General features: G+C 46.7%; 1 protein-coding gene across 2 annotated transcripts in view; it reads right to left on the reverse strand.

The window, feature by feature from the left end:
• adgra2 (adhesion G protein-coupled receptor A2) overlaps positions 1-8,101 on the reverse strand; it is a 144,594-nt gene extending 136,493 nt beyond the window's left edge. For both annotated transcript variants that reach the window (XM_060856737.1, XM_060856736.1), the window contains exon 1: positions 7,423-8,101. In XM_060856737.1, coding sequence (XP_060712720.1) covers positions 7,423-7,631 — 209 coding nt within the window. In that variant the 5' untranslated portion in view covers positions 7,632-8,101. The remainder of the gene's footprint in view (positions 1-7,422) is intronic.
• Positions 8,102-21,188: the final 13,087 nt, after the last annotated feature.

Genomic DNA, 21,188 nt, shown 5'->3' on the forward strand with positions numbered 1-21,188 from the left:
TGACCTTGGGGAAGTTTAGAAAATTATGACTGGTACAGATAAGCTGAACAGCAAAGGTCTTATCCCTCGGGTGGTGAAGTTCAAAACGAGGGGGCATATTTTTAAGTTGAGAGGAGAAAGATTTGAAAGGGACCTGAGGGGCAACTTTGTCACACAAAGAGTGATTTGTCTGTGGAATCATCTCTCAGGGAAGTGGTAGATGCACTTCCTAATGCACTGTCTAAACCTATTGCCCAATTCCTAAGCATCTGTATCCCTCTGCTCCCCACCTACTCATGCATCTGTCCAGACGCAATTAAATGAATCTCCCATGCCTGCCTCTACCATCTCTGCTGGCAATGCGTTCCAAACGCCCACCACCCTCTGTGTGAAATACTTGCCGCGGTGTACCCCCATTAAACTTTCCACCTCTCACCTTGAAAGCATGACCCTTGGTTATTGAATCCTTCACCCTGGGAAAAAGCTCGTCTCTATCCACCCTGTCTATAACTTGATGATTTTGTACCCCTCAATCAGGTCCCCCCTCAATCATTTTTTTTCTAATGAAAACAGTCCTCACCTACTCAACCTCTCTTCATAGCTAGCACCTTCCATACCAGGCCACATCCTCGCTAACCTTCTCTGCACCCTCTCCAAAGCATCCACATCCTTTTGGTAACGTGGTGACCAGGACTGTACACAGGATTCTAAATGCGGCCGAACCAACGTCCTGTACAATTTTAACATGACTTGCCAGCTCTTACACTCAATACCCCGTCCAATGACGGCAAGGATACCGTATGCCTTCTTGACCACTCTGTCCACCTGTGCAGCAACCTTCAGGGTACCATGGACCTGCACTCCCAGATCTCTCTGCCGTCAACTTTTCCCAAGGCTCTCCCATTCATTGTATAATTCGCTCTAGAATTAGACTTGCCTAAATGCATCACCTCACATTTGTCTGGATTGAAAGCCATCTGGTACTTTTCCGCCCAACTCTCCAGTCTATCTATATCCTCCTGTATTCTCTGACAGTCCCCTATGCTTTCTGCTACTCCACCAATCTTCATGTCATCTGCAAACTTGCTGATCATACCAACAATACCCTCTTCCAGATCATTTATGTATATTACAAACAACAGTGGCCCCAGCACTGACCCCTGTGGGACACCACTGGTCACCTTTCTCCATTTTGAGAAACTCCCTTCAACTCCTACTCTCTGGCTCTCTTTATCCACCCAGCTAGAACACTCTGCACACCATGTGACTTCATGTTAGTTTGGGACAGATGAGTTGCACCTCTCTATGTAAATTTTATTCCCTGTGTAGCCCCACTTGTTTTTTAGTGAAGGGCAGTCCGCAGTGAAAAGACTCTGAGAATAAGCAATTCTCCCAGCCTCAGCCTTCAAGGGAAATATCTTGTACGTAAACTGTGCGCTCCGGTTCAAGTCTGCCCCACAAGACAAAACATTCTCTCAGTCAGCCAACCTTCTTTGATCCCTTCGAAAATAATGGTGTCTATTTTCCAAATGACTAAATCCAAAAGTGTGGACGGTATTTCGGCTGTGGTTCCAGCAATGCCCTGTCTAGCTGCAGGAACACTTCACTCTCGTTCTGGATCATTCCTCTTGCAAAAAGACGACAGCAATCTCCTTGCCTTTCTGATCACTTGCTGCACTTGCACCCTCACGTTTTGTGGTCCATGTCCCAGGAAAGTGAAACCCCTCCGTGCCAATGACTCCTCCACCTAAATAGCGCCCTGTTGTTTATATTCTTCCAGCCAACATGGACAAGTTCACATTTTCCCACAGGATACTCCGTCTGCCAATTTCTTTTCCAGGTACCACACCTGCCTGTATCCCGTTGCATACACTCTCCTGTCCAGACCTGCCACCTCTCTACATAACTTCCTTTTCTGCTTCATCTGAAAGTAATCAGCAAATTGAGGGTCAGTCCCTTCATCCAGGGATCTCTGATATAAATGGCAAAGTTAAGGCAATGATCCGCCTGGTATTCCATCTGTCACAACCTGCCAACTCAACAAAGACTGATTCATCCCGAATCTGTTCCCAGTCCTCTTACCAAACAACCATCTGGTCAAACCCGCCAAATCTGTTACCCCATACATCACATGTGCTTATCTGGGGTGGAATTACTTTCAAATGCCTTTCAAAAATGTGAGGACACCACATCTGTAGGCTCCCCTTCCTCACAAAAACCATAAAACATTTCAGTTGAGGATAATATTCCTTTCACAAAGCCATGTTGGCTCTGCCTGGTCACATTATAATTTCCAGAATATCCTGCTGTGTTGCTCTTTTTCATGGAAGCCAGCAACTCCCTGATGACAGGCATTACAGTAACTGGTTTAGACTTTGCTGCATCCTGTCTCTCTCCTTCCCTGGATCAAGCTGTTACATCTCCAATTTGCCGATTGGTTGGAACCTTTCCGGAATCCAAGGAATTATAACCAATGCCTCTGTAACCTTGGCAGCCATTTCTATTAAGGCCCCACAATGAATGCAATCTGATCCTGAGGATAAGCCAACCTTGAGGTTTCTGAATCTTCCCAACAATTTTTCTGTGGGAACAGTGACTGTTTCTAATTCCCTACATGAGCTTGGGTTCTCCATTTTCCAAACTCTTTCTCTCCAGGGCCAACACTGGCTTCTGTTCCTCTTTTCTGATTCATCTACTCACTGTCATAGAGATGTACAGCACGGAAACAGACCCTTCGCTCTAACACATCCATGCTGACCACATACCATAAACTCATCTCGTCCCACCTGCCAGCACCCGGCCCATATCCTTCCAAACCCTTCCTATTCATATTCCCATCCAGATACCTTTTACATGTTACAATTGTACCAGCCTCCACCACTTCCTCTGGCAGCTCAGTCCATACACGTACCACCCTCTGCGTGAAAAATTTGCCCCTTAGGTCCCTTTGAAATCTTTCCCCTCTCATCTTTACATCTGTGCCCTCTAGTTCTGAACTTCCCAAACCAGGGAAAAGACCTTGTGTATTTATCCTATCCATGCCTCTCATGATTTTATAAACCTCCATAAGATCACCCCTGAGCTGGGAAAAAAATCAATCTATTTTTATATTCCTGACTAGCTTTCGCTCATATTCCACTTGCTCCCTCTAATTTTTTTGTCCTTCATTGCTGTTTGTTAGACCTCTGACCAATGTTCTGATTGACCGTGAATCTGTGCAGAATTGTACGGTATTCCTTCCAATTTGTCACTATCCTTAATTTCTTTACTTTGACACAGATGGTGTGTCCATCTCAAAGAGTCTTTCTCACAGGGTAAAGCTTCACTTAGAGTTATTCCATAGCTCCTTTGAGGTCTGCTGCTGTTCCTCTATCGTTGTAGCTTTGAACTTAGTTGACTGCAGCCTGTGCCACCTTCATTTTTTTACATAATTAAGGTTTAAAACCAGAGAATTGGGCTCACACTTCTCCCCTTCAAACTGAGTGTGGAATTCAATTACTCTGATCACACTGAGGCTCCTTTACCGTGAACTAACCATATACTCTGTCTCATTACCAGATTAGCTGATACAGCCTGCTGCCAAGTTACTTCAGATCCTCCTGCTCAAAGATATTTGGCAAAAACACGTTATGATCAGCTTTTGAAGTCTACCTTTACCAATCAGATTCAACCAAACTACAGGTACTTTGCCCAGCCTCTGTAACACCCCATCAGTCACATCACAGCTGCTTGGGGGTGGGTCTTCACAGTACTCCCACAAACGGTCTCGGAACCTTCCGGTTTTTACTCGGAGCCATCTATTGCCCTTTAAGCCAAGGTCACCTCTCACAATGACATGAACAGCATCCTGAATGAACAGGGCTACCCTCTTCTGGAAATCCCTTGACCAGCGTCTCCTCACTCCCTACTTTTTCCAAATGTCAGATACCCTTCAATGTACAAGCCCGAGGCTTGGTCACCCTGCAACAATGTTCCTGTCATGTCCATCATGTTTATTTCCAAGTACACCCACTTTGTTAAGAATAGCTGCACACACTCAGATACTCAGCTTTGATATCAGAATGCTCCCTCTGGTCCTGTCTGTGTGCTGCTGGTGTGCATGTAAGGTTATACACTCTGTCACTCTCTGCTGCATCCCTGTTTTCAGTCCCCAAAGCAGACCCACATGGAATTTTTATTATTTTCCTCTGACTTATTTTATTTGTTCATGGCATGTGGGTTGGCACTGGCGAGGACAGTATTGGTCGCCCATCCCTAATTGCCCAGAGGGCAGCTAAGAGTCAATCACGTTGCTGAGGTTTGGAGTCACACATCAGCTAAACAAGGTAAAAACACCAGATTTCCTTCCCTGCAGGATGTTACTCAACCAGGTGGGGTTTAAGAATAATCGGCAATGGTTACGTGCTGGGCCTGAGACTTTTCTCATCCAGATTGTTAAGGAATTCTGAAGTCACCATCTGCTGTGGTGGGGTTTGAACCCCATGTCCCCAGAACATGACCTGAGCTGTCGGATTGCTTGGATTGTGGTTCCTTTCAGAAGATCCCTTCTCCCCTCTAATTGGTTAAAACCCACTCTACTGCTGCAGCTAGATGGCTCACCACAACGGGGATCCCAACTTGACCAAGTCAAGTCCATCGCAGTAACACAGTCCCCACTTTTCCCATCACCAGCACCACTGCCCAATGAATGCAAATCCATTTCTCCCACACCAGTGTCTCAGCCTCCCCTCTCCAATGGGTTTGGCTCTGGGTCAACCAGCTTATGGCTCAGGTAATAGTCCTGAGCTTTTTACCTTGGAGAATCTGCCTCATCACTGAGCTTCTCGTCATCCCTGAACAGAGTTACCTTCGGAGCCCTGTGTGTGTGGTTGTTACACACATGGATTGCAACAACAACTGGAGCCTCCCCTTCCCACTGTGAACTCGACCCCAGCCTCGAACAGACAATGTGGGCCTTGACACTGAGCAGGCAGCTGGGCTGTCCCCTCTCATGCCATCAGCTGCTGACAACCAGCTGTATCCCCCGGGCTGCTTGCACCCCCACCCCACCCCAACGCTCTGAAATAGTCTCATTTGATCTTTGCTGGAAACCTGTCAGGACAGAGAAGTTTACCATCCCACTGGAAGCTCTGTCCCTGTGGCTGTGTGGACTCCCTCAGGCCTGTACATGGGTCTGACAGCTTGGTTTGGAATCTAAACCTTGCAAGCTCAAATATAAATGTGCAGGCTACATGAGCCATTGAGTCAAACTGGCAGCATTACCACAAGGCACGGGGAGAGGATTAAAATGTGTCCCAAATCAGCTAAACTACTAACCAGCTGTGACCGCTGTGGTACAGGGCCCTTGTCTGTGAGGCGAAAGCATGGCTTAAGGCCATACTGTAAATGTGATGCTGTCTCTGGCTGAATACAAAAGGTTGTGAATGGACACCTCTGTCAGCGAGGAGACACAGAGGATGCTGACATTGGGACTGAGTCTGAATAAAAACACAAACAACTGCAGATGGTTCAGACTGCAATGTGAGATGGTTACTTGACAGTCTCCCTTTGAAGAAGGATCCTGCCTTTCCACGGATCTTCAGGAGAAAATCTCAATGTCTGCAAACTGTGCGAAGGACAAGACCTTCAGAGGGACAAAGTAGGCACTCACATGTTGTTGGATTGGGCAGACAGGTGGCAGATGCAGTTCAGCGTAGGGAAGTGGGAGGAGAAACATGGAGAGACAATATGAAATGAATGACACAATAAAAACATCTTTAAAGGGGGTGCAGGAACCTGCAGAGGAACCTGCGTGTATTTGTGCTTAAGTTCTTGAAGATAGCAGGATGGGTGGAGAGAGAAGTTCATAATGCACACAATCTCTTCAGCTTTTTCTAATAGCAGCATAGAGCACAAGAGCAAAGCAGTGATGTTGAACTTGTTTAAGACACCAGTTCAGTCTCAGCCGGAGCTCTGTGTAGGGAAGGATGTGAAGACAATGGTGAGAGTGCAGAACAGAACGGTTCCAGAAGTGAGGAATCTCAGATATGGAGACAGACTGGAGAAGATGAGACTTGGGGAGAATGGAAACCTTCAAAATCATGAGAGGTCTGGGAAGAGTAAATATGGAGGAAATGTTCCCTCTGGTGAAAGGATTGAGGATGAGAGGGTGTAGATTTGAAGTAATTAATGAGAAACAAAAGTGATATGAGGAATATCTTTTTCATGATATAATTATTTAACTTCCAGAATGCATTATCATGAGAAGGTGATGGACGCAACTTCACTTGAGTATTTAGGGTCTGGAATGTACTGTCTGAGAGTGTGGGGAAGGCAGGATCACTGAAGGCTCTCTGATGGTATTTAGACAATATTTTGAGAAGGGACAATGAGCAGGCGATTGGCACTATTGTGAGCTGGGATTTCAACAGCCAGTGCAGACAAAATGGACAGAATGCTCTCCTCCTGCTGGGTATGAATGGTGATGTGATGATGCCTCAGCCAGCAGATCTCTCCTCTCAGAGTCAGCGGGATTGAGAATGAGCCACCAGAACTGAGCACATAATCGTGGCTTCTCAGTAGTTTTCCCACCCAGAGAGTGCTGCCCTGTTATTGGTGCCACACATCTATTTACCCTCTCTGGTAGCTGGAGAAGATTCCATTGTTGGGAGATGCACAGAGGAGATCTCCTCACTGTCCTGACTAATCTTTACCTCTCCACCTACATCTATCCCCTTGCTGCTGCTACTGTCTCCTTCTCAATGGACAAGTGCTCAGAGATTCCTTGGGACGTCGCTGACCCAGTGGGCTGTAATAGTTCCATCTTCCCTGCTCTGGGAGCCATGATCTGCCCCATGGCTGATCATCATTGACCAGCCCGAGTTGTTCATTGTCGAGAGGAGTTGTTTGCTCCTGGTGGGTCTGGGTCAGGGATGACTGAACTGCTGCCAGTCCACAGCAGCTGTGATAGTGATCAGATTGGGGAATCCAGCAATCCCAGCAAACATCACACTGTGTGCCTCTGACAGATCCAGTCTGGAATCAGTTAAAATGCTGGTGTTTTCATTCCCCCCCCCCCACCCACCCCATAAGAGGTTTAATTTGTCCTGAAATGATTGCTCCCCTGATTCTGAACTGGAGAATTCAATGTGGATCTGACTGAGAATTTCATACCCTGCTGTTTTAGCTCAGTGGTTCCCTGCATCTATTTCTTTAACTGGAGTTTTCTGATTCCTATGAGCTGACTGAATCTGTCCATTAATTCATGTGGAATTCTCCCTCTCTGTTCCCTCACTGATAATTACTGACTGACCTTCTGCACTGAATCATTTGGAGCAAACAGGTAAATGTCACATTTCCCTCCCCCTCCCCCCAACTTTTGCAGTGGGGGCAAAATTGCCTGCCAAGTGGCACCCTCCTTCCTCCCCCCCACACCCCCTGGACACAAACACTGAAGGCACTCACAGATGTGCAGTCCTGTTGGGGAGCAGGCTGCTCTGAGGAACATCCTGCAGTTCCTGTTTGCTGCACACCACCTTCCTCCGCACCTCGGGGTAACTGGCTCCTTTTGGTCTCTCCTCGATGCAGATGCATGTGTTGGTGAGCAACTGTGAGCAGCAGTCAGCCTGGGAGAGCAGGCACAGGAAGAAGACGAGCCTGGGGCACAGCTTCATCGCTGTGTCTGTGTGTGTGAGAGAGAGAGAGTCTGCTCTGGCAGCCCAAACACCAAACCTCTTGTCAAACTTCACAGACACACTGCCTTCCGTCTGAGCCCACTGGGTGGGGGCATTCCAAAGCCCCTTCTTCTCTTCTCTCTCTCTCTCTCTTATCCAGGGAAATGTGCCACCGTGTCCCAATCTGCTTCCTGAAGCCTTAGCCTCTTCCTTGACGCAAATTGGATTCCGTTACTTAGTCCCGTCTGCTTTCTGCAACTCAGAAATGTCCTGGGCTTAAAAAAAACCCCCACAGACACAGCACAGTCCAACTCCATGCAGCACCCACAAGGAAAGAAAAAGGGGCAGGAACCTTCTGCAGGTTTGTCCTGTCGGTTTTCCAAGCTGCCAGTTCCCGGGACGGGGGGGAACAGAGAGGGAAATTCTTTTCTTTTTAAAACATTAACAACAGCAGCAGCGGCTCTCCCTCTCAATCCCACATCAGGCAGAGAGAGAGAGAGAGAGAGAAACTCCCTCTGGGTCCTAAAGCCATTCTCAGGCAGACTTGAACAGCTCCCCCCCAACAACAAGGTCTCACTGAGACATTAAAGTTCGCCTCAGGACTTAGTGCAGCCCAGGAAACTTCAATCCCCCAACTCAGCAAGATAGAAGCTGGACAAAGTCGGCAAGCGATGGCCTGGGGAGATTATCACTGGGTTATTCACTCAGAGACCCAGGTTCAAGTCCTGCTAAAGGAGGTGGTGGAATTTTAATTCAATAAACACTTGGAATTAAGACTGTGGTGATGACCATGAATCCATTGTTCACTAGAAAGGAAACTGCCATCCTTATCTGGTCTGGCCTACATGTGACTCCTGACCCACCACAATGTGGTTGGCTCTGAGCAATTAGGGATGGGCAATACACATTGGCCCGGCCAGTGATACCCTCATTCAGTGAATGAATAAAACAAAACAAAAACACAGGGACCAGGGACAACAGGAGGAGGCCATTCGGCCCCTCCGTTCAGTCAGATCACTCCTGATCTGTCTGTGTTTGGGATCCCACATTCCCATCTCTCACTGACCACCTTTGATCCCTCTGTCCAACACCAGTCCATCCACCTCTGTCTGTCTGGAAAAGATTCAATGACCTCAGCCCCACCACTTCCTGAGGCAGAACGTTCCAAACTCACACAACCCTCTGAGGGAAAACAAACCAACATTGTCCTCATCTCTGTCCTGAAACGGAGATCCCTCATATTAAAACAGTGTCTCCTAATCCTGGACTCCACTCCATGAGGCAGCCTGTTTTCCATGTGCCCCTTGTTGGGAGCTCCTCATCAGGGTCTCCTAGACTTCAGTCAGGTCAGCCTGTCGCTCTTGTGCTGTCCAGTGGGAACAAACCCAGTTCTGGTGAACCTCTCCTCACCAAGCAACTCATTCGTTCCAGGGATCAGTCCAGTAAACCTCCCCTTATCTTCCTTCAAAGCATTTACATCCGTCCTTAAGCAGAGAGACCAAAAATCTGCACAATATCTGAGTTGTGGTCTCTCCAATGTCCTGTGTCACTGAAATATCAGCTCCTTACTTTGACTCCTGTTAGTATAAAGGATAGCATCTCATGAGCTCTCTTGACTACGTGCTGTACCTGCTGGCTAATGTTTTGTGACTCGTACGCTTGAGGACCTTGATCCTTTTGTACCTGAGAATTCTGCAGACATTCACCATTTAAATCATCCACCTTTTACTCTTCCTGCCAAAGTGAACAGGTTCACATTTCATCACGTTGTGCTCTGTCAGGTTGATATGCACTCACTGAACACATCCACAACCATTGGTAACCTCCTCACATCTCCTTCACAACATACCTTCCCACTGTTCTTTGTGTCATCTGTGAATTTAGCCTCCATGCCTGCGGTCCCCTCATCAGAATTCTTAATATCAGTTGTAAAATGCTGAAGTTACAGCAGAAATCCCTGCGAGACATTCGATCTCGCAAATAAATACCATTCAACAGGCTCTCTGTTTTCAACTGGCCAGCCAGTTTTCTCCCAGTGCTGACACATGATCCCCAACACTACAAACCTTGACATTCCCACAATAATCTTTCAGTTGGCAGCTTATCAAATGCCTCTGTTAACAGCTGAACTTCCCTCTCAGCTCTCCACTCACAAACCCCTTCAGCGCTCATGCTCAGGAAGCAACTCAGTGCTGAAGACAGATCTGAGATAGATAAACAGACTGATCGACCGAACTAAGGCACTGTGCATGTTTCCACTGATGGCTGAGTCCTGAACCAAAGGATACAGTTTAAAAGTAAGGGGTGGGCCATTTAGGACAGAGATGAGGAGAAACTTCTTCACCCAGAGAGTGGTGGCTGTGTGGAATGCTCTGCCCCAGAGGGCAGTGGAGGCCCAGTCTCTGGATACTTTCAACAAAGAGATGGACAGAATGCTGAAAGATAGTGGAATCAAGGGATAAGGCAGGAACAGGATACTGATTGAGGATGATCAGCCATGATCATAATGAATGGTGGTGCTGGCTTGAAGGGCAGAATGGCCTACTCCTGCACCTGTTGTTTAATGTCTATTGTTGACTACACTGAAAGCTTGTGATTTCAAATAGACCTGGTGGACTAAAGCCTGGTGTTGCGTGACTTCTGGCATTTTTATTCAGCCATTGAATTAAGGGATCTGGGCCTAAAGCAAGGACAAGGAGTTAGAATACAGATCAGCAATGATCTCACTGATTGGTGGAAAAGACTTGGCAGGGGGGAATGGCTTTCTGTTGTTCCTATGTTGAAGGAAGGGGAAGACTCTCCAAGCAACCTTCTGTCAGAGACTCAGTACGGAGGGAGTGCCGCACTGTCAGAGGGTCAGTACTGAGGGAGTGCTGCACTGTCGGAGGGTCAGTGCTGAGGGAGTGCCGCACTGTCAGAGGGTCAGTGCTGAGGGAGTGCTGCACTGTCAGAGGGTCAGTACTGAGGGAGTGCCGCACTGTCAGAGGGTCAGTACGGAGGGAGTGCCGCACTGTCAGAGGGTCAGTACTGAGGGAGTGCCGCACTGTCAGAGGGTCAGTACTGAGGGAATGGGCACTGTCAGAGGAACAGTACGGAGGGAGTGCTGCACTGTCAGAGGGTCAGTACTGAGGGAGTGCTGCACTGTAAGGGGTCAGTACTGAGGGAGTGCTGCACTGTCAGAGGGTCAGTACTGAGGGAATGGGCACTGTCAGAGGAACAGTACGGAGGGAGTGCTGCACTGTCAGAGGGTCAGTACTGAGGGAGTGCCGCACTGTCAGAGACTCAGTACTGAGGGAGTGCTGCACTGTCAGAGGGTCAGTACTGAGGGAGTGCCGCACTGTCAGAGGGTCAGTGCTGAGGGAGTGCTGCACTGTCAGAGGGTCAGTACTGAGGGAATGGGCACTGTCAGAGGAACAGTACGGAGGGAGTGCTGCACTGTCAGAGGGTCAGTACTGAGGGAGTGCTGCACTGTAGGGGGTCAGTACTGAGTGAGTGCCGCACTGTCAGAGGAACAGTACTGAGGGAGTGCTGCACTGTAGGGGGTCAGTACTGAGGGAGTGCCGCACTGTCAGAGGAACAGTACTGAGGGAGTGCTGCACTGTCAGAGGGTCAGTACTGAGGGAGTGCTGCACTGTAGGGGGTTCGTGCTGAGGGAATGGGCACTGTCAGAGGGTCAGTACTGAGAGAGTGCTGCAATGTTGGAGATTATATCTTTTCTAGGCGATGTTGAACTATGGTCTCCTCTGCCCTCTCAGTTGGATGTTAAAGTATCTGCTGCCACAATTTTGAATGATCAAGGAGTTCTGCCTGAAGACCCCTCCAACGTGTTTCCCACACCTCAGTAAAACTGGTCACATTATTACCCTGCTCTCAGTGGGAAACTCCTGTTAATAAAATGGCTGCACACACCGTCTATGACAGTACAAGAAGGCACAGTCCTGATGGCTTTGAAACCTTTTGGGACATCCTGGGTTTGTGTAAAACACTTTCCAAATACAAGACTTCCTCTTTCCTTCTTTCCAAAGTGTTGCTCTTTGGTCTGTGCTGAACCTCCTGTCTCCCAGATCCAATGGTGCTGAACTCCTCACCTCCACCTCTGCCTTTTCATTCCAAAGCTTGGGTTACAAGCCTCTGTGGGTCAGTTGTGTGTCAGCTCTGTCCAGGCTGCAGTTTTATAACAGCCTGTCTCACTGAACACTAACATTGTGTCGCGCTGAAGGCTGGGTCTGTTTTTCTAACAGCTGCCATCAAATAAAGATTGAAATGTGAGTCATAAATTACAAGAGCTTTTCGCAGCGCACTGCACATCTGTAAAACATTTCCGACAAACGTGCTGCCCAAGTGTGGTGTTAAATTCAATAAATCAATGAAAAAATATTCCTTGTTTTGCACAAAGGGCCTTTCTGAGGAAAGGGAAATGTGACTATCCTGAATTATTAGTTTACAGCTCTGGCACCCACATTTGCACAAAGACTGTACACATGGAGAGTGTGTGTGTGTGTGTGTGTGTGCACAGAAGCATGTTCACATTTACACTCACGTATGTACAGAGATGCACACAGGGAAGCTAAACACAGCAACATATACGTATTCAAACACACACACTCTGTAAATAAATCAAAAGCTATGTCTGTCGACAATCCTTGGTCTAGATTCATAATGGAAATGGTCCATGTCAACATGTCACGCTACAGCACCACCCCTTGGCAGGGACATGCAATTGCAATTCCTTGACAGTTCCCAAGATTCATGTGAAACAAGGAAGTGGCCTTGAACTTGGAGCCCAGAAACTAGCCATTTCAGCCAAGGGTTTGTGCCAGTGTCTGCCTTATCACCGTTTTCCCCACCCTCTTCACCTCAGCTGAATGGACAAAACATTCTTCTTGTTCTTTCCTGATTTATCAAACTTCGTTTGGATGCATTACCCCTCTCCCTCTCCACTGCTCCCTTTGGTAGAGAGTTCCATGTTCCTATCACTCTCTGAGAGAATCGGCTCTTCCTCAATTTGTTACAAAAACACAGCCAGAGTGTCTGATATCAAATTGGGAAGAAACTGTTTGAATGGAGTCTAAGTTCACTTCACCCAAGGACTATCCTCAGTCTTTGGCCCATCTGCAGAAACATAGATTTCATGCAATATCTTATCACTCCACGGGTGTCAATGCAGTCTCACCGTCTGCATTTTATCCTTGATCTGTGCTGACGTTTTGAATACCCGCACACTGAGAGTGTCCTTTGGGGGCACCTCAGTTAAGGTCCCTGCTCCATCGACAATGTCAGATGCCTATTCTGGATTGTTTGCCAATGTTCGGAGCCCAACTGGAGTGATTACTGCACAAAGTCAGATCCCAGAATGAAACCTGCTTGGTAGATCACAGCTTGTTGTCATCTTATTTGACAAGGTGATCTCTCACTGAAACACAGACATACAAATGCTGCAAATATGGTTTTACTAATAAAACAGAAGTTTATTCCACAAAAGAAAAGATGATAAAATGGAAGAGACAAAGCATCTGTGCACGGCAACATTATAAAAATACAGATTCCATCTATCCCAACAACACTCCTTTACAGTACTGGCACACCAGAGAGAATTCCCCGTTCTATCACATCCATGTACTATACAGACCCCCATAATCATCAGGAAATTTGTAAGGAGATTTGTAAGGAGTATTCTGTAAGAATAATAGGGCTTTAATGGTAGGGGATTTTAACTTTCCAAATATCGACTGGGACCATCATCGTGTGAAGGGCTCAGACAGAAAGGAATTTGTTAAGTGTGTACAAGAACATTTTTTGATTCAGTATGTGGATGAATCTACTCAAGAAGAAACTAAACTTGACCTACTCTTGGGAAATAAGGCAGGGCAAGGAGTCAGTGGGGGAGCACTTTGGGGCCAGCGACCACAATTCCATCAGTTTAAAAATAATGGTGGGAAAGGTTAGATCAGATTTAAACATTAAAGTTCTAAACTGGAGGAAAGCTCCTTTTGATGGTATTAGGCAAGAGCTTTCAAAAGTTCATGAGGGGGAGATGTTCGCAGGTGAAAGTACGGCTGGGCAACAGGTAGTCCTGAAACATGAGATAACAAAAGGGACAGTATTATCCTAGGAGGGTGAAAGGCAAGGCTGGATGACTAGAGAAATGGAGAGTTTGGTGAAGAAAAACAAGGAAGCATATACCAGGTATAGAGAGGAGAATGATTCCTTACAAGAGTATACTGAAGAGGGAAATCAGGAGGGCAAAAAGGGGACTTAAGGTAGCTTTGGCAATTGGGGTTAAGGAGATTCTAAAGGGATTCTCCAAACAGATATGAGGACACAAGGGTAACTGGGGAGAGAATAGGGCCCCTCAAAGATCAGCAAGGCAGCCTTTGTGTGGAGCCACAAGAAATGGGGGAGATACTAAATGAGTATCTTGCATCAGTATTTATCGAAGGGAAGGGCATGGAAGGTATAGAATATGGGGAAATAGTTGGTTATATCTTGAAAAATGTCCATATTACAGAGGAAGAAGTGCTGGAAATGCAAAAAAGTGACTAAAGGGATCTGATCAAGTGTAACCTTGAACTTTGTATGAAGCTAGAGAAGTGATTGCTGGGCCTCTTGGTGAGATATTTGTATCATCGATAGTCACAGGTGAGGTGCTGAAGACTGAAGGTGGCAAACGTGGTGCCACTGTTTAAGAAGGGCGGTAAGGACAAGCCAGGGAACTATAGACTGGTGAGCCTGACCTCAGTGGTGGGCAAGTTGTTGGAGGAATCCTAAGAGACAGGATTTATATGTATTTGGAAAGATAAGGACTGATTAGGGATAGTCAACATGGCTTTGCGTGTGGGAAATCATGTCTCACAAACTTGATTGAGTTTTTTGAGGAAGTGATGAAGAGGATTGATGAGGGCAGAGCAGTAGACGTGATCTATATGGACTTAAGTAAGGCGTTTGACAAGGTTTCCCATGGGAGACTGGTTAGCAAGGTTAGATCTCACAGAATACAGGGAGAACTAGCCATTTGGATACAAAACTGGCTCAAAGGTAGGAGACAGAGGGTGGTGGTGGAAGGTTGTTTTTCAGACTGGAGGCCTGTGACCAGTGGAGTGCCACAAGGATCGGTGTTGGGCCCTTTACTTTTTGTCATTTACATAAATCATTTGGATGTGAACATAGGTGGCAAAGTTAGTAAGTTTGCAGCTGACACCAAAATTGGAGGTGTAGCTCATAGGGAAGAAGGTTACCTCAGATTACGACAGGATCTTGATTAGATGGACCAATGGGCTGAGGAGTGGCAGATGGAGTTTCAGTTAGATCAATGTGAGGTGCTGCATTTTGGAAAAGCAAATTGATTTGAGCTATACGGAGAGGTTGAACAGGCTGGGGCTGCTTTCCCTGGAGTGTCGGAGGCTGAGGGGTGACCTTATTGAGGTTTATGAAATCATGAGGGGCATGGATAGGGTAAAGAGACAAGGTGTTTTCCCTGAGGTCGGGGAGTCCAAAACAAGAGGGCATAGGTTTAGGGTGAGAGGGGTAAGATATAAAAGAGACCTATGGGGCAACTTTTTCACACAGAGTGTGGTATGTGTATGGAATGAGCTGCCAGAGGAAGTGGTGGAGGCTGGTACAATTACAGCATTTAAAAGGCATCTGGATGGGTGTGTGAATAGGAAGGGTTTGGAGGGATATGGGCCGGGTGCTGTTAAATGGGACTAGATTAGGTTAGGATATCTGGTCGGCGTGGACAAGTTGGACCGAAGGGTCTGTTTCCGTGCTGTATATGTCCATGACTCTAAGAAAAGCAAGAGGCCTGTAGCAGATTTTTCTCTTCTTTTCGAATGAGAAATTCCAGGAATTTTTATATGATGCCTGTGGCAACAGCAATTTTGTAACATTGACGCACTTTAATGTGGCTGCTGCCGACTCTAATTAGACAGGCACTAAGTTTCCGTGTCTGTGTGGTCCACTCTCGCCCTCTGGTGTATCGCCACAGTACCGAAACAACTCTCAGTCACTCACTCCTCGTTAGCCACGCAAGTCACTTCCCAAAAATCCTTGGATTCTGCAGAATTACTGCAGGATTGACCCCATTCAATCTGAAATTCCCTTCCTAATGAAGAAATTCAGGATACCTCACTGAATGTTTCTAAGGCAAAGATAGACGGGGAGATTTTTGAACAGTAAATGAATTAAGGGCTCTGCTGTGAGAGCAACCAAGAGGAGTGAAGCCCATAAAAAGATCAACCATTATCTTATTGAATGGCAGAAAAGGCTGGAAAGGCCAGATGGCCAGCTCCTGGTTCTTATGCTCTTCTGTAAATCGGGTCAAATTAATTTATTCAAGCTTGACATGCAAGTCTCAACCAGAGTAGAGAGAGGGGAAGCTGAAAATGTGTTGCTGGAAAAGTGCAGCCGGTCTGGCAGCATCTCCTGCTCCTTGGATGCTGCCTGACCTGCTGCACTTTTCCAGCAACACATTTTCAGCTCTGATCTCCAGCATCTGCAGTCCTCACTTTCTCCTAGAGAGAGGGGAACCAGATGTGTTGCATTTAGACTTCAGAGTACCTCACAAAAGATTAAGTCAAAAACCCAACATCATGCAGATAAGGTGCAGAGAAAGATCAACACTAATACCTGAGCAGTCCATTCATAAGTCTGGGAACAGCAGGGAAGAAGCTGCTCTTTAATCTGTTGGTTCATGTATTGATATTGAGGTACTAAACAGGCATGATGAGAGAGAATTAGCTCATGGACAAGAGGATAAAGGGTCTCGTTTTCAGGTTGGTGACCTGTGACCAGTGTTGTTCCACAGGAATCAGTGCTGGGACCACAGCTATTTACAATGTACATTAATGACTGAGGAAGGAAGTGAATGTACTACAGCCACATTTGCAAATGACACAAAAATAGGTGGAAAGGCAGGTTATGTTCTGGATTGAAACTGTTGACAGAGAGAGATTGATACATTCTGTCAGTGGACAAAAAGTCAGCAAATGGAGTATAGTGTAGGAAAATATGAAATGGTTCATTTTGACTGGGAGAAAAAAGATCAGAGTATTACTGAAATGGAGAAAAGCTGCAGAAAATTGCAACACAAGGACTCAGGGGGACTTGTGCATGTGTCACACAAGCGCAGCACATCAGCAGGAAGGCTCATGGAGGATTGGCCTTCATTTCCAAAGGGTTGGAGTATCAGAGAAGGGAAATTTCACTGCAACTGTGCAAGGTGCTGATGAGACCACATCTGGAATACTGACAGCAGTTTCGGTCCCCTCATTAAAGGAAGGATATCATTGAACTGGAAGCACTTTACAGGAGGTTCACTGGGATGATCCGTGGTCTGGATGGACTGGCTTATGAGCAAAGATTAAAGACATTGGCATTATGAAAAATGGGAGGTGACCTCATTGAATCAGAGAAGACTATTAAGGTAAATGCTGAGAGGATGCTTTCCCTCCTTGGAGAGTTGAGGACGAGTGGGCACAGTCTCAGAATAAAGGAGCACCAATTTAAGACTGAGCTGAGGAGGAATTTCTTCTCTCAGACGATTGAGTGTCTTTGGTACTGTTTGCCCCAGAGAGTGTGGGGGAAGAGTCCTTGTAAGTGTTTAAGGCTGAGATTCATCGACTTTTTGAGCAGCTGGTGAATCAAGGGTTCGGGGCATAGAGCAGGAAATGCTTTGATCAGGGAATTTAAGGTAAAAGAGCCCCTAGGAGGCAATGATCATAATATCATTGAATTTACTCTGCGCTTGAGAGGGAGAAGATAGAATCAGAGGTAATGGTATTACAGCTGAATAAAGGCAACTACAGAGGCATGAGGGAGGAGCTGGGCAGAATTGACTGGGAGAGGAGCCCAGCAGGAAATACAATGAAACAGCAGTGGCAGGACTTTCTGGGAGTAATTCAGGAAACACAGGAGAGATTCATCTTGAGGTAAAAGATGCATGGTCCAGGGAGGATGAAGCAACCATGGCTGACTAGGGAAGTCAGGGACAGCATAAAAACCAAAGAGAAAGTGTATAAATGTGGCCAAGGGGAGTGGAAAACCAGAGGATTGGGAAGCTTACAAAGACCAACCAAGGGCAATTAAAAAAAGAGGAAGAAGATTAAATGTGAGGGTGACTGAGCTAGGAATATTAAGCAAGATCTTCAGAGTTTCCTTTGACATATAAAAGGCAAAAGACAGGCAAACATGGACATCGGGCTGCAGGAAATGATGCTGGAGAGATAGTAGTGGGGAACAAGGAAATGGCTGAGGAACTGAATAATTACTATGTGTCAGTCTTCATGGTGGAAGACAGGAGTAATATCCTACATATTCAAGAGAGTGACGGGGCAAAGCTGAGGATGGTGGCCATCACCAAGGGGAAGGTGCTAGAAAAACTGAATGGCCTCAAGGTGGATAAATGACCTGGACCAGATGGACTACAACGCAGTGTTCTAAAGGAGATAGCTGAATAGATAGTGGAGGAGTTACTGGTGATCTTTCAGGAATCGCTAGAGTCAGGGAAGGCCTCAGAGGACTGGAAAATCGCTAATGTGACACCCCTGTTTAAAAAAGGAGTCAGGCAAAAGATGGAAAATTATAGACCGATTAGCAGAACCTCAGTCATGGGTAAGATTTTGGAGTCCATTGTGAAGGATGAGATTTCTGAACACTGGAAGTGTGTGGTAAAATAGGGCCAAGTCAGCATGGTATGATCAAGGGGAGGTCATGCCTGACAGATCTGTTAGAAATCTTTGAGGAACTAAGAAGCAGGTTAGACCAAGGAGAGCCAATGGATGTTATCTATCTGAACTTCCAGAAGGCTTTTGACAAGGTCCCGCACAATAGGCTACTGAATAAGACAAGGGCCCATGGTGTCAGAGGCAAGGTGCTAGCACGGATAGAAGCTTGGCTGTCTGACAGAAAGCAGAGAGTGGCGATACAAGGGTCCTTCTCAGGATGGCAGCCAGTGTTCCACAAGGCTCAGTGCTGGGACCACACCTTTCATTTTATGCATTAATGAGCTATATGAGGGAACTAGGAGAACTTTGGTTAAATGTGCAGATGATATAAAGATAGGTAGTGGGACAACTAACATTGAGGAGGCAAGGAGGCTGCAGAAGGATTTGGACAGGTTAGGAGAGTGGGCAAAGAAGTGGCAGATGGAGTACAATGTGGGAAAGTGTGAGGTCATGCACTTTGGAAGGAATGATAGAAGCATGGATTAGTTTCTAAATGGGGGGAAAATTCAGAAGTCTGAGGTGCAAAGAGACTTGGGAGTTCCAGTCCAGGATTCTGTCAAGATAAACTTGCAGGTTGAGTCAGTAGTTAGGAAGGCAAATGCGATGTTGGCATTTCTTTTGAGAGGACTTGGATATAAAAGCAGGAGAGAAATGTGTGCTGCTGAAAACCAGGGAACATCCTAGAAGCAGGAGTGTCAACATTTCAGGCATAAGCCCTTCATCAGGAATGTGGAGGGGAGGAAGGGGGCTGAGAGATCATTTGGAGGGTGGGAGAGAATGAGAAGCTTACCGTTTAAGGAAGATTTGAGGACTCTAAGTCTATACTCGATAGAAGGATGAGGGAGGGGGATGTAATTGAAACTTACAGAGTATATAATGGCCAGGACAGAGGGGACATTGAGAAGGTCTTTTCCATTGGTAGGAGAGATTAGGACCCAAGAGCACAGCCTGAGAGTATAAAGGAAGACCTTTTAGAACAGAGATAAGGAGAAACCTCTTCAGCCAGAGAGTGGGGAATCTCTGGAATTCACTGCCACAGAAGGCTGTGGAGGTCAGGTCACTGAGTGAATTTATGACTGAGATAGATAGCTTCTTGATTGTTGAAAACTGTGTTGCTGGAAAAGCGCAGCAGGTCAGGCAGCATCCAAGGAGCAGGAGAGTCGACGTTCCTGGCATAAGCCCTTCTTCAGGAATGAGGAAAGTGTGTCCAGCAGGCTAAGATAAAAGGTAGGGAGGAGGGACTTGGGGGAGGGGCGATGGAGATGCGATAGGTGGAAGGAGGTCAAGGTGAGGGTGATAGGCCGGAGTGGGGTGGGGGCGGAGAGGTCAGGAAGAAGATTGCAGGTTAGGAGGGCGGTGCTGAGTTCGAGGGAACGACTGAGACAAGGTGGGGGGAGGGGAAATGAGGAAACTGGAGAAATCTGAGTTCATCCCTTGTGGTTGGAGGGTTCCCAGGCGGAAGATGAGGCGTTTTTCCTCCAACCGTCGTGTTGTTATGGTCAACTTTCACACCCGAGATGGGTAACGACAGGACAGGTACAGGACAGGGTTCAATTCAGAGACAAGTCCCCTCTACTGGTCACGGAAAACTACTCCTCCCAAAGAGTTGAGAACCTGTGGAATTCACTCCCCCAAAGTGGAATGGGAGCTGGGATGGTGAGTGAATTTAAGGAGGAGCTCGACAGATTTATAATTGGTAATTGATTGAAGAGTTATAGAGAGAAGGCAGGAAAATGGGGGTGAGGAGCTTTGATTGAATGGCTGAGCACACTCAAAAGGCCAACCAGCCTCATTCTGTTCCTGTCTCTTCTGAACTTACTCTTTCAAACTGAAAGTAAAGCTCCTCCTGCACTATTCCCATCATCCACTCACAGGATAGTATGGCATTAGGTCCACTGTAAAGTTCCCTCTACTCTTTTTGACTGAAAGTAAAACTTCCCTCTGCACTGTCCCTAATAAATACAACCAGGATTAGGACAGCACAGAGTGAGACACAGAGTAAAGCTCCCTCTACTCTTTGATTTGTTCTGGAGCACAGGGCTCCATTCAGAGAAAAGCTCCCTCTTCTCAAGTGAAAGCAAAGCACTCTCAGAACTGTCCTGACCCAACAATCCCAGGGCAGGGACTCCACAGGCCCAGCTCCAGAGCAAAGCTGCCTCCACTCATCTCAACTCAACATAAACGTACTGCAAACTCCCCCATCCCCTACTCCCACCCCCACCCCACAAACTGGGACAGTACAGGGTCAGGTACAGATCAAAGCTCCCCCAATCCTTCGAACTCAAGTAAACCAAAAGGAAAGTTTGCTTGCCATTGTCCCCACCAACTCCTCCCAGATCTGGGAAAGCATGGGGTGAGACAGAGAATGAAGTCAATGGCCTAATGGTATTATCTCTGGACCCAGCTAATGATCGGGGGATCTGGGTTTGAATCCCACAAAGGCAGACCGTGGGATTTGAATTCAATGAGCTGTCTGGAACTCAGTGTCGAAATGTTGATCATGGATCATGGAGAAACCCACCTGGATTACCAATACCCTTCAGGGAAGGAAACTGCCATCCTTTCCTGGTCTGGCCTACATGTGACTCCAGACCCACAACATGGTTGACTCTTAACTGGCCTCAGGGCAGTTAGGGATGGGCAATAAATGCTGACCAGCCAGTGATACCCTCACCCTCAATAAAAACAAAACTATACTTCCCCAGCAAATACTTCAATTCACTTGGAACAGGATATTTCCAAGGTCAATGTTGCATTGGATGTGCAAATTGATTAGAGATGGGGTTTTTTCCCTCTACCCTGCAGTGCCTTACAGCAAGTATCATCCATTGTTCAA

Source organism: Hemiscyllium ocellatum, chromosome 48 (genome assembly GCF_020745735.1).
Source record: "Hemiscyllium ocellatum isolate sHemOce1 chromosome 48, sHemOce1.pat.X.cur, whole genome shotgun sequence".
Taxonomy (NCBI): Eukaryota; Metazoa; Chordata; class Chondrichthyes; order Orectolobiformes; family Hemiscylliidae; genus Hemiscyllium; species Hemiscyllium ocellatum.